Below are 13084 nucleotides of genomic sequence, written 5' to 3' on the forward strand. Positions count from 1 at the left end.
TCATAAATTATCATGAATATCCCTGATTACTACCTTATATTCCTTAATTTCCAAACAAAAAATGCAAAAAAGTTCATATTCTTCATTGAGACCAAAGGAATTTGAAAAAATATCATGAAACAAACATCTCAGTCCCTATGATAACAAACTAATCATGAATACCAAACAAACGTTTGAAACCAGCAACGTTGTTAGTGGCTGCTGAAGCAGGACGCCAAAAGAATGAGATACAGAAAAGATGGAACAAGAAAGCCAAGCTTTTAAATTCTTCCTAAATTGTTTTATGAAAGCCAAAAATTACAATTTACAAGTGATCCACGTTGATCTAGCACGCATACTTAGTAGGACAGGAAAAGTTTATTGGCCAGTCAGTTCTGGTCACTAAAAATTGATAGATCTATGTAAATATATTCACAGAAATTACAAATGATGTCTAATGGACTTATTAAATATTGGGACACTAAACCTTCAAGATAAAGAAATTCTGCTTTAAATTGTTTTGCGCTCAAGGTGACTTTCCATTCACAAGTTTTCATTTATGGATGGGAAATGTTTATGGAAGCAGAATGGTGAGTTTTAAATTAGAAAACAGCTTAAACAGAGGGACATATCTAATTGATTAATGGCAAATTTTCAATCCACCTGGCTATCTCAACAATAAAGTTCCCCCATGTCAGGGTTTGTGAAACCTCACACACAGTCTAAGATCTTTATATGTATTGAAAGATCAGAAATAATCAAGGATAAAAACAAATATTATTGTAAGATACTATGATTTAACAGTAACTCTCAAGCCTAGAAACAGGAGTTCTCATGCTCCAGAGAGCCCATTTCAGAAGACCTTTGACATTTGTTTTCATTGCATTCCCTTAGTCCATAAAGGGCATGTTTCATATACAGTCCTTTGTTTATTAATATATCCACTTAGCCAGTTATGTTCCTTAATATGATAGCATCTAAAAGGTTTTGAACATCCCTGATTTATAAGGGATCCTCAGCGGAAAACTCAAGAGCAAGAACGTAATAAGAATTCTGAAACTCTGCAGAAATAAATGAAATATCAATGGAAAATATTTAAAAATTGTTGCTACTAAATGCAAAATATTATCAAGCTATTTCATTTACAAGTCTCACTGTTTTTAAATACATATATTTTTTTCAATAAGGGTTCCCTATTACATTCAGCATAGGCTCTGTAGCCTGATGTATTTACAGAGGAGTTTTTAAAGGTTGTAATTCTTAAGCTACAAGCAGCATTTACTTCTACACACATCCCAGGCAACCAGGTCTAAAAACACTGCTTTTTAAACTATGTGCTGTGGGATTTGAGTTCAAACTCCATTCAGGTAGATTTCCAAGTACCTCTTTAGGTCTCATTTCTAAAGCATCTTGTTCTTTATGGTAAATATATAAAGCACTGTTTGTAGCATTTGCATGGTAAACTGACAAAGCTTTCTGGGAGCAGTGCACTCTATGAAAAGGACATTTGACACTAGGCACCACTGTTTTCAAACCTATCAATTCATGTGTGAATCATCATGAAACAAGGTTTTTATTAACTCTCATTAGGGAGCTACTTGCATTACAGAATTAACTGATTTACATTTTAGATTAGAACAAAACATTGCATGGGTGATTGATCTGTGAAAAGTTCATCCAGGCTGAGCCTGCCACCTTCCACTCTTTAAAGAACCAGTGCAGCTACACATCTGAAAATAAATTGTGGGAGGGACTTTCATACCTAATGCATACATGTATGCTTAGGGCTTAATTTTCAGCTTGGTCTTAATAAGGGCTCTCTTGCTTCATCTGCAGTTTTGCAGGCACAGCTTGTGTCATTTAAATGTCTCAGTGCTTGATTTGTGGATGCAATAAAGGCACAGTACTTAGACATTAAACAACAAACTGTGCCTGCTAATAAGGTGATATTATACTCTTCATGAAACTGCAGCTGCTACATACAGTGCAACTTGTGCTGTAAGTTCATAAAAACTAGTTATTATAATATAGGGTCAGAAAATTAGAAAGGGAAATTAGAGTCAAACCCAAATTCTTAGATAGTTTTCAGTGCATTAAATAGTGAACTTCAACAGAAAAACTGTTTGATGTTAAATTGACTCCATGCTTCAACTTATTCAAAAGGGAGGACCTGTGAAGATGTAGTATTGCCCAATTGTGTACATTAACTGGGAGGAAAAATATAATTCTTATTATTTTACTTCATCCTTTTATAGGGTGAAATCCTGTTCCTACTGAAATCAGTAAGGGGTTAGCCACTCGTTGCTGTATGTCTTGAACAGCATACATATTATTTGACAGAAACATGAAATACATAGTGGTTTTTCTGTGTATGCAAATGAGCATGTACATAAAGAACAGGTGACCTTGAGAGCAATTAGGACAAAAAGGAATCTAATTCTATTCTCTCTGCAACTATTCTCACCTGTATCTTAAAAGTAAATTTGTCAGAGAAAGATTTAGTCATATAAACAAACTCACTAATGGAGGCCATTTTAAATGTATTAAAATGAGAAGGCAGATCTTCAGTTACCATCAAAGCTCAGTTGAAGTAACTGAAGTCATATGACAATTGACACCAGATGAACATGTGCCCCGAAATAATCAAAGGAAATGCTTTAAAAACAAACAAACAAACCAAAAACACCCCCCAAAAATAAAAAACAGAAGTTTGTGAAATAATGTCAACAATAAGAGAAAGAGCATTTCATCCAAGATCAACTAGCTCTCTAAAATACTCCTTCTTAATGATGTTTTATTGCCAGTCTGAACTATCAAAAGACAAAGAGCAAAGAGTTTTCTCATTTGAGAAAACTTACAACAGAAATTTACAGTGATTAGAGTGGCTTTGAAGTCTCATTATTTACTGTCTTCAAGATCACACAGACTGAACCAAAAAGATACCTTTCCTAACTATCAGCTCTGTAAACACTACTTGGGTTTTGAAATCCTTCTTTCCAATGCATGCATCACAATCAGTAATGATTGTACAATTCATTGATTGTTTTGTAGGTGATGTATGTTTCAGAACTGTTCATTCTATCATAAATCATTTTGCTCCTCAGCACTAACAAGAGAACAAAATAATCCAGGGTTTTTTTTTCCAGAAAATGAAGAAGGTGTAACTATAACTACATAGAGGAAAAAGAGCCATTTATTAAACATTTCATTACATACTCACATTTCTGAACAAAACTGTATTTTACGTTTCAGCATTTAAACTCCTGGTTATTCTGTATTCTGTCTTTATTGCTAACCTTTTACCTTACTTTGACATGATCTTCACTTCTAATTTTGGTTTTACACTCAGGGAACTGTCAAGAGTCATTACAATACTGTATATTCTTGTTGTCATTAGCAATTTCTTTTTATATACATCACTTTAAACCAGGCTTCACCCAAGCTGAATTTCTCCAACTTTTTGGATACAGAGTACTAAGCCTATGAAATTCTGTCCCCATTAGCACAGTGTTAAGTGTTAAGTTATTCCTTCATAAACCAATTCAGATGTTCTTCAGAACTGACAAAGTCATAAAATAATTCATCTTCTATCTATATAGTACCCTTTATTCAAAAGGATCCTACATAGTTTTCAGAGACAAACTCTTCCTACTAGTTAGGGAACTTCTGGAGGGACTGGATGTATTCAAATCAGCTGGTCCAGACGATCTCCACCCTAGAGTACTGAGGGAATTAGTTGCAGTCATTGTGGGACCCCTGGCATGGCTTTACGAGCACTTATGGTGCTCTGGTGTGGTGCCAGAGGACTGGAAGAGAGCCAATGTGGTTCCCATCTTCAAAAAGGGGAGGAAGGAGGACCTGGGAATCTATAGGCCAGTTAGTCTTACCTCAAAACTGGGCAAGCTTTTTGAGACAATTATTCTGGAACATGTCCACGAGGGGCCAGCAGGGAAGGTTATGCTTAGGGGCAAGCAACACGGATATATTAGAGGCAGGTCCTGTCAGACCAACCTGGTGGCCTTCTATGACCAGGTCACCAAATCCTTAGATGCAGGGGTAGCAGTGGACATAGTCTTTCTGGACTTTCGGAAGGCCTTTGACACTCTCTCTCACCCTGTTCTTATTAAGAAACTGGGAGACTGTGGTGTCGACACCCACACAGTCAAATGGGTCGCCAACTGGCTGGAGGGCCACACCCAGAGACTGGTGGTGGATGGGTCATTTTCGACCTGGAGGGATGTGGGCAGTGGGGTTTCTCAGGGCTTGGTCCTTGGGCCTGCACTGTTCAACATCTTCATCAGTGACTTGGACAAGGGGGTAAAAAGCACCCTGTTCAAATTTGCTGATGACACTAAGGTGTGGGGGGATGTGGGCATGCTAGAAGGGAGGAATAGGCTGCAATCAGACCTAGACAGGTTACAGGGGTGGGCGGATGAGAACAGGATGGGATTCAGCACTGACAAGTGCAAGGTGCTGCACCTGGGGAAGAAGAACCAGAATCTTACCTACAGGCTGGGGAACTCTCTTCTCATCAGTACAGAGGCAGAAAAGGATCTTGGAGTCATCATTGACTCCAAGATGAACATGGGCCGGCAGTGTGGGGATGCAGTCAGAAAGGCCAGCCACACCTTGTCATGCATCCGCAGATGCATCTCAAGCAGATCCAAGGAGGTGATCCCATATATGCGGCACTGGTCAGGCTGCAGCTGGAGTACTGTGTCCAGTTCTGGGTGCTGCACTTCAAGAGCTTCCCTGCACTTGGGCAGGAAAGACCACTGGGACTGGACGACTTCAGGAAGATGGGTGTTAAGACGCCTCTTGAAGATCTCCAGGGTGTACCACCTCTGGGGGGAGCCTGTTCCAAACCCTTAGCACTTGACTTGTAAAGACATTTTTCCTTATGTTGAGCCTGAAATGATCCTCAGTCAATTTGTGCCCATTATTTCTTGTTTTTCTCCTGGGGGCCTTGGTGAATAGATGCTCTCCCAAGCCCTGATATACTTGTAGGCTGCCACCAGGTCCCTTCTGAGTCTTTTCTTCCCCCAAGTCGTTCAGCTTTTCCTCATATGACCTGGTCTCTAGGCCTCTAATCATTCATGTGGCCCTCCTTTGGACTCTCTTGAGCTTTTCCACATCCTTCTTGAAGTGTGGCACCCAGAACTGGATGCAGTACTCCAGTTGCAGTCTCATTAAGGCTGAGTAGAGTGGGAGGATAACATCCTTTGCCCTACTTGAGATGCCTTAGTGCATGCATGCCAGTGTTTGATTAGCTCTGCCAGCTACAGCATTGTATTGGTGGTTCATGTTCATTTTGTTGTCAATTATGACACCCAGGTCTCGTTCAGTTGTGGTGCTGGCAAAAGTAGCACTGCCAAGCCTGTGTGTTGTGGATTATTTCTCCACAGGTGGAGAACTTTACATTTCTCTGTGTTAAATAACATTTGGTTGAAGTTTGCCCACTTCATGAACCTGTCCAGGTCGGCCTGTATTTTTAGCCTGTCTTCAAGCATGACCATGCTCCCCCATAGTTTAGTGTCATCAGTGAACTTTGCCAGTTTGCCTATAATACCTGAATCCAACTCATCAATTAACATGTTGAAGAGCACTGGTTTGAATACTGAGCCCTGTGCAATGCCACTGGTCACTTCCACCATGATGACTCAATTCTACCAATCAATACCCTTTGGGTCCTATCACAGAGTCAGTTGCCTAGCTACTGGACTGTAAAGTAGTCAAGGCTGCACTCTCCCAATTTTACCATGAGGACATCATGGGAGATGAGGTCAAAGGCCTTTGTGAAGTCCAAGTATATGGCATCAACCTAATTTTCCCTATCCAGGTGGTGAGTTACTTAACTGTAGGAGGAAATGAGGTTGGTCTGGCATGACCTGCCCATTACAAAGACATGTTGGCTACCCTTCAGAATACTGCCTTCAGTTAGCTTGTGTGGAATGGATTCTTTGATAATTTGCTCCAGGATTTTACCAGGGATTGAGGTCAAACTAATTGGCCTGTAGTTTCCTGGGTCTTCCCTTCTCCCTTTCTTAAAGACAGGTGCTGCACTGGCCCTTTCCCAGTCTTCTGGGACCTCTCCCTTGTGCCACAAGTCTTCAAATAACTCTTCCATTGGTCATGCGATGATGTCAGCCAGCTCTTTTAGCACTCTCACCGGAGGCAGTTGGGGCCAGGCATAGCTGTAGCCACCTGAGCCCTGTGGGGTGCAAGACCCTGAGGAAGGAGAGTGGGGGCCAGGCACAGCTGTAACCACCTGAGCCCTGGAGGGATGCAAGACCCTGAGAGGGATGGCTGGGACCAGGCATGGCTGTGGCTACCTGAGCCTGCTGGGGAGGAAAGCCCCATGGCCCCAAGTGAAAGGGGTGGTACGGAGCCCCAGGTGAAGGGGGTGGTGTGGAGTTCCGAGTGAAGTGGGCAGAGATGAGTAGCTCCACTGAGGGGGCGGCCCCAGGTGAAGGGGGTGGTGTGAAGCCCCAAGTGAGGGGGCAGTGCATAGCCCCTGGTGAGGGGTAGCCCCAGAAAGGGGGTGGAGATGAAGTACCCCAGTAAGAGGAAGGAAAACCAGAAGGCTGAGAGCCCAGTATATTTATGTATGTATATATAGAGTTGCCCTCGGAAGGGGCCAGAGTAAGCTTAGACCCAGTTAGGTAACTGGCTGGCCACTACCCCGGTGAGGGTCATGGGAGATGCCCAACAGACAGTACGTCTACCACCCAAGGAATGGACTAGCTAAGCCTATGGCCTAAGGGGCCCACTCCAAGAGGGAGCAAGGCAGCATAAGTTGGTGATGGATGAAAGAAACCCTGTGAGAGAGGGTGGAGTGTGAGAGGCCCTAGTGAGAGGAGGGCAGTATGAATGTATGTGCAACTGAGGCCTGTTGGTGTGGCCTAAGCTTGGTCCGGCTGTAGGCTGGGAGCACTGTAACACCTGGATGCCATCTGCAAGGCATGGGCTGCAGTATAGGGGAGGTTTGGAGTTGCAGATAGCACCCCCTAGCATTGGGGCATAAAATGGGCAGCCTCCTACCTTAATTAACTATTAGTTAATTAAGAACAAGGCATGGCAGACGAGTCAGGTGGGTGGCATGCCCAATGGCAAGTGGGGAACCTAGCACTGTGGCTAGGCAGGCAGCCCCACCTTGCCACAGAGCTAAAACTAGCTTTTGCTTGAAGCCACCAGTGCTGAGGTCAAGTGAACTGTTCCATGTCGTCATCCTTCAGCCCCTACTCTAGAATAATCTTTTTATTGTCATTCTCTTTTTCCATTTTCACTTCTGATGGTTTTGTTTTAAATCACTGTATTACTTTTTTTTACTGAATATTAACACACAAAATAACAGACAACCAACATAGGGCTTAAAATTGCTCTCATTTCCATGACCAGTTTGATTAGCCATAAAACATTTCTATTTCTATTAGCATTTGAAAAGCACTCATCACTATACTATTTTAGGTGAAGTAACTAGAGTCACATTATTTGATTTATTTAGTGTATATAAAAAACAAAAAGTGAGGTTTCTTAGCCTCTTTTAAGCCCCTTGATAACTGGTAAAACTGCCAAAGGGGCACACAGAAACTCTAAAAGGTTGAGATCTAGTTGGAAAGAATCTTTCTGTTTCAAAAACTGAAGAAGACAACTGTGGTACTTCCTTCTAAAGACCCCTTCTGTACAGGATATGTTGGGGATGTGCTCAGTTGGGCTCAACACAAAGCAGTGCAGAGATTCCAGGCAGTAAATAAGCAACAAAGGACAGGCTACTCTAACTTAGGCCCAGAGGATGTTTTAGTTTTTCCTGGCACTGTGTAGGATCCCACACTGGGAAGGCTCAAGGTAGCTTTAAGTCACCTGAGTTCTTCCACTTCCCCACCACACCACATATCAAGCACAGCATAGCACTCAAACGATTCGGCCAAATCCAATATACAGAAACATTTACATGATTATAAATCTATGCAGCTAAATTTTCTCAGTTACTTTATGAGCGATATATTTTAAATTATTGTAAACTAATATCTATAAGCCAAAACAATCCTATAGGCCAGCATAGATAGATGTAGGATAATATAATAATTAGTGAATTAGAATGAAAAATTCCATGCTTAGAGCCTGGAATTCATAAGTATCCTGTGAGTTATCATTTTGCTTTGAAATACAAGTACTTCTGTATGTTGATGCTAGTAAGTGCTGCATCTTCCACTAATCTTTTTTCCAATTAGACTCCTCTCAGATAAGCTATGGGAGATTCCCATGCAGTAATTAAAAAAACTACCGAAACCCTACTAGAAGACATACTTGCAGCAGTCTCATTGTTGATCTGTTTCTTAAGTATAAGTAGTTGCATTTCATTTTCCAATTAAAGTTCTTTCCCAATACCTCCCCACCAGCACCAATCAAAGTGTGAAATCTTGAGGCCAATGTGTCACAGCCACACACATAATTTATAAGACAATGTAAGATAAGATAAAAATCAACACAGAAAATATTAAAATATGACTCATAAGAAAATACAGCATCTTTACCTTGAGTGAAAGATCCTAAAAATGTAAATATGGTCCATCATTTATTTAAATTACTTAGAACTTCTTAATCTTATGAATGTGTGTCAATTATAATCCATGTTGAACTGGAACAACAATCCTATTCCTTTGCTCAATATAAAAGAACAAAACTAGATACTAAAATATTTATATAGAAGTGACATAAAAATAATCTACAATGCTACTTAATAATCTTTGTCACTGCCTGAAGCAAACATCAGTCTAAATTTTTGTCAGCTTAATAATCTTGATGCTGGGCCTCCAGTTCCCTTTTTATTTGTGATTTCATTTTACATTTATATTGCACTTTGTGCTGTTGAGTAAACATTTATCTGTCTGATTCAAAACCTGCCTTCATAAGTACTTGGTTTTTTTTTCTTTCTGGCATTTGTCAGAGGAGCCACTATTGTAGATATCCTCTTTCTGCAGTTTCTGTGGAATATGATTTCAAAGTCAGAGTGTAAATACCCCCTCAAGCTTTCTTTTCTGCTCTTTATTTTGAATGTAAGACTGTACAGTAGAAGGGGTGTACGCCATCTAAAACCAACATCATGTAGAGTCAGTAGACAAATAGAAAATTACTCAATAAAAATTCTTCATACCACTCCAGCTTTCACACTCTACTATAAACTTTCCCACTGAATGTATGGTCAGCACCAGGGACAGCTACCCCTACTTCTACAGTTGTAAAATCTTGTCCCCTGGATGCCTGTTCAATACGTAACTGCAACAGTTAGGATCCAAAGCTGCTATTTATAGAGTCAAGAGTTGAAAGCCAGATCTATTTACGTCTCTGACCAAAAGGGAAAAACACATGCAATTGAAACAGACAAGTTCCATGCATAAATGGATTGGTCCACTGAGTTCAAATCTAAGTTGGTGCAGTACAGTACAGTAAGTTACTGATTAGTAATTATGGTTATAATTTAATTCATAGACTAACTGATTGTAAAAATGTGTTTCTGAGTTTAAGTTAAAGTCAAATTATATGTCCTAACAGATTATCAATTTAGATTTTTAAAAGCATTTACTAGAACCACAAAATATAACCTCATCTTGATCATTATGAATTTTGGAAAATTTCCAATTACTGATTTGAGCAAGAAGTCGCACCAGGGCCAAATGGGATTAATGAAAAATAAAACTGCATGTCAGTTGCATAACAGGAGAAAATGAAATGAATAGTAAGATGCAGAATATTCAGGGAACCCATGTATGGTAGGCTATGAAAAACAAAGCTAATATGGGCAGAATAGTTCAAAAGAGTGCAACTGCATAAGGAAAAAGAATTGAAGCAATTCTAAGCCACTATCTGACAGGTTCCCAATCCAAAATGCTGTCTGTAAATATCCTAATACTTCAAACAGGACATGTCTACATGAGATGCTTAATGCCTATTGGACTAATTCTACTGCGCATTAGTGTGGCTGGCAAAACTGTAGAATTAGTCTAATGGGCATTAAGTGCCACTTAAAAACTGTTCACTAATGCACAGTGGTGCTGATTATGATGCATTAATAAACATGTAGACATGCCCACAAAGTGCTTTGGCCTCAGTCCTATAATAAATCTAACATTTACATAGTTCATATTTATCAAAATAGAAAAAAATACTTAAAAATTCTTCATTAATGAGGATTCCTTACACACTCATCTGCATTGTTAAGATTTCAGAAACTACTAAAATATTTGTTCAGGTTTACTTTTGATTTCATGTGCTGGAATCAGGTTAGACTGTTATGAACTGGAGCTCAAAAGTGATAGTAATAATCCTGCATTTGCTGAACATGAGATAAGATGATGCACCTAACAGGTCATTGTGAGTGCAAGTAAGAAACACATGGAACAAACAATAATTTAAAATATTTGCCATTAAAAACATTTACCAATTATTGTGACATGAAAATAATTCCCCAATTAAGCAACAAGGGGACTTAGCATTCTGATGGGACATGTACATTTCCAAGTGCACAGACAGAATTCTTGCAGGTCTAATTCTTGTTTGGTGTGTCCTCCACATACCAGTATAAGTGCAAATAGATTAGACCCAAGTAAGGCTAAGCACTAAGTATTCTTCTCACTGGCTGTGTCTACACATGTGGTTTATTGCAGAGTAGATTAATTGACTGAGGAGTAAAGCATCGCCATCTACATGTGCAATGGTAATAGACCACAGTAAACTAATTTGTATCATAAGATAGTACTGTCAGGGACAGTACTATGTTATGGCAGAATAATTAACTGTGATTAAATGCACATGTAGATGCTGACAGTGGGCATAAACTGCACCTGGTTAGCTCAGCCAGCAGGGGCCCAGACTCCTATCTGCTGCCTAATCACATGGCTTCACATATGTAGTACCCTCATGCCCCAGCCAGCCTTCCCACCAACCTCCACCACCATCTGGAGCCCAGGGCAGAGCAAGGCAGGAGTGGCCCTGGAGTAAGATGCTCCTCGGTGGTTCAAAGTGCTGCTGTCCTGGGTACATGTGTATTAGATGCTGTGCCTGGGAGTAGTTTACTTTGGCTTTACCCTGGATGTCCAGGGGTCAAAAAACTCCTCCACACTGCTCCCTTTCAGTGTGGAGAACAACTGAATGTGTGGTATGTGGTACCAGAGATATGTCTGCAGCGCCACATACTGCATGGCTGCGCTCATCTGGACACGGGCACTGAGTGGTAGTAAGCCTCAAGCCCCTTACCTCTATTCTTATATACAAACTTAGGAGAACAAGCAGGTTTGAAGAAAGATAGGTTTAACCATGTTGCATACCATGTTGATAAACTGGTTACATATCTATGACCTTTTTATCTTTGCAGATGATTTAAAATTAAATTCATACAGTAATTTTCATGTAAGATTTTTTTTACCTTTTTCTGTTACTTTTTCATAGTAGTTAGACTGTGTTATCAGAAAGAATTATCTAATGTATGTTGCCTGCAGTTTTCAAATTTGGTATCACTTAAGGTTAAAAGAGTAGAAGAAATTTTTCTCTTTACTGTAGCAAGTGCCAATGAAATTTTATGCAGTAAGTCAAACAAGATAATGTAAAGTGGTCCATGTTGACCTAAAAATATGTCCAATTTTCATTTACACTTAGCCTCCTTTCCACTGCCCTGGCAATATAAGCAGGTTACATTTAGACAACTTTAGACTCCAGATGCATACAATTTAGTTGAAAGTTTTCATCAGGGAAATTATCTTACCTCTTTCTCCATTTGTAATCCTTCTGCTCTTATATTTCTTTCAAACACCTCTCTCTTTTCTGCCTGTAGGTTGGATTTTCTATACACTAGAATGTAATCAATCCGACATTTGCCATCTCGAAAATACAGCCCATTGGATTTATTTTTATCATGTTCTCCCTGTGAAGAGAAAGTCAAAATATTTTAATGTTTTTATTCAGTTTTGGTCACTGTCCTAACAATTAAGAACTTAAACTTTTCAATTCCATCCAATTGGAAAGCAATTAGCAAAAGTAGGCTAAGCCTTTAAGTAGTTTGTGTGTGACTTTGCTTAAAAATGATGGCTTGGTTTAACATCCTACGCACCATACTTCTAGATTGATCATCTACATTTAAGTGAAAAGGATACTGACCCAAAATTAAAACAAGTAGGCCTCACTAGCCAGGCATTAAATTAGACAGGAGAGACAGAGAAGTTGAAATTTCATGTAAATCAAAAAATCTGAGATGAACTTCCAATATACGTACGCAATAATATAGAAGATGGAGTTATTCTGGAACAAGGGTTGAAGCCTGAATATCTAACATAAATGTCTTTATGCAAAGAAAAAGAGAAAGAATAGAAGCTTCTCCAACCAATGGTGATGAAGATCTAAGAAGGTGAGCATTATGGGAAGGCTAGTGGGAAGAATCCTCCTGTAAAGGCAGTAGGACTTCCAGGAGGAAGAAGAGTATATTATAATTCTGTTCTCATTCCAGCATGACCCTGGTAGACTAATATTCAAATTACAGAACTGGTGTAGATACTATATCTTCTGACTGAATTTACCAGACTGAGGGTAACTCACAGTCTATGTACTCTGTATTTGCCTGTGGCTAATAGGTCTGTTCAGGTGGCTGCAACCCTAGAAACAAAAAAACCCAGTCAACTTTTTTGGTGTTTTATTAGCAGGGGACCCAAAGATCTAGAAGATTCAATTCTCATTTCTTTTAAAGATTTAGTTCAGTGCTGAAGGGGAATATGACCCTTTTTTTGCTTCTACATTTTACTATCACCTATATAGTACATGTTGCCTGACTGTCAACCAGTAGAATTTTTGTGGAGACAAAGGTAAGCTGTTGATTTTGTGTTTTTATCCTTGTGTTTGTGGTGATAGAGGTTCACATTAGCTTCATGTACATTCCAAGTGAAGGGAAGGTGGGGGTAAATTCCCTGTTTGTGATGAAGTTTCTCTCTTCCCAGCAGGGGTGCTTAGTAGGGCTGTGCAAAACTTTAGTCCCCGATTCTGATTTGGCAGTGATTTGGTCCAATTTGGTGGCTGAATCTCCAAATCCAAATTAAATCAGAGGACCCTTTAATCTCTCTGA

General features: G+C 39.7%; 1 protein-coding gene across 1 annotated transcript in view; it reads right to left on the reverse strand.

Moving 5' to 3' along the window:
* Window positions 1–13084, reverse strand: part of ANO4 (anoctamin 4) — a 259235-nt gene that overhangs the window by 179906 nt on the left and 66245 nt on the right. The window contains exon 4 of the mRNA XM_019514994.1: window positions 11738–11896. Within this exon, the coding sequence (XP_019370539.1) occupies window positions 11738–11896 (159 nt within the window). The remainder of the gene's footprint in view (window positions 1–11737; window positions 11897–13084) is intronic.

This window comes from Gavialis gangeticus, unplaced genomic scaffold, assembly GCF_001723915.1.
Source record: "Gavialis gangeticus isolate Ggan-Ray unplaced genomic scaffold, GavGan_comp1, whole genome shotgun sequence".
NCBI lineage: Eukaryota > Metazoa > Chordata > Crocodylia > Gavialidae > Gavialis > Gavialis gangeticus.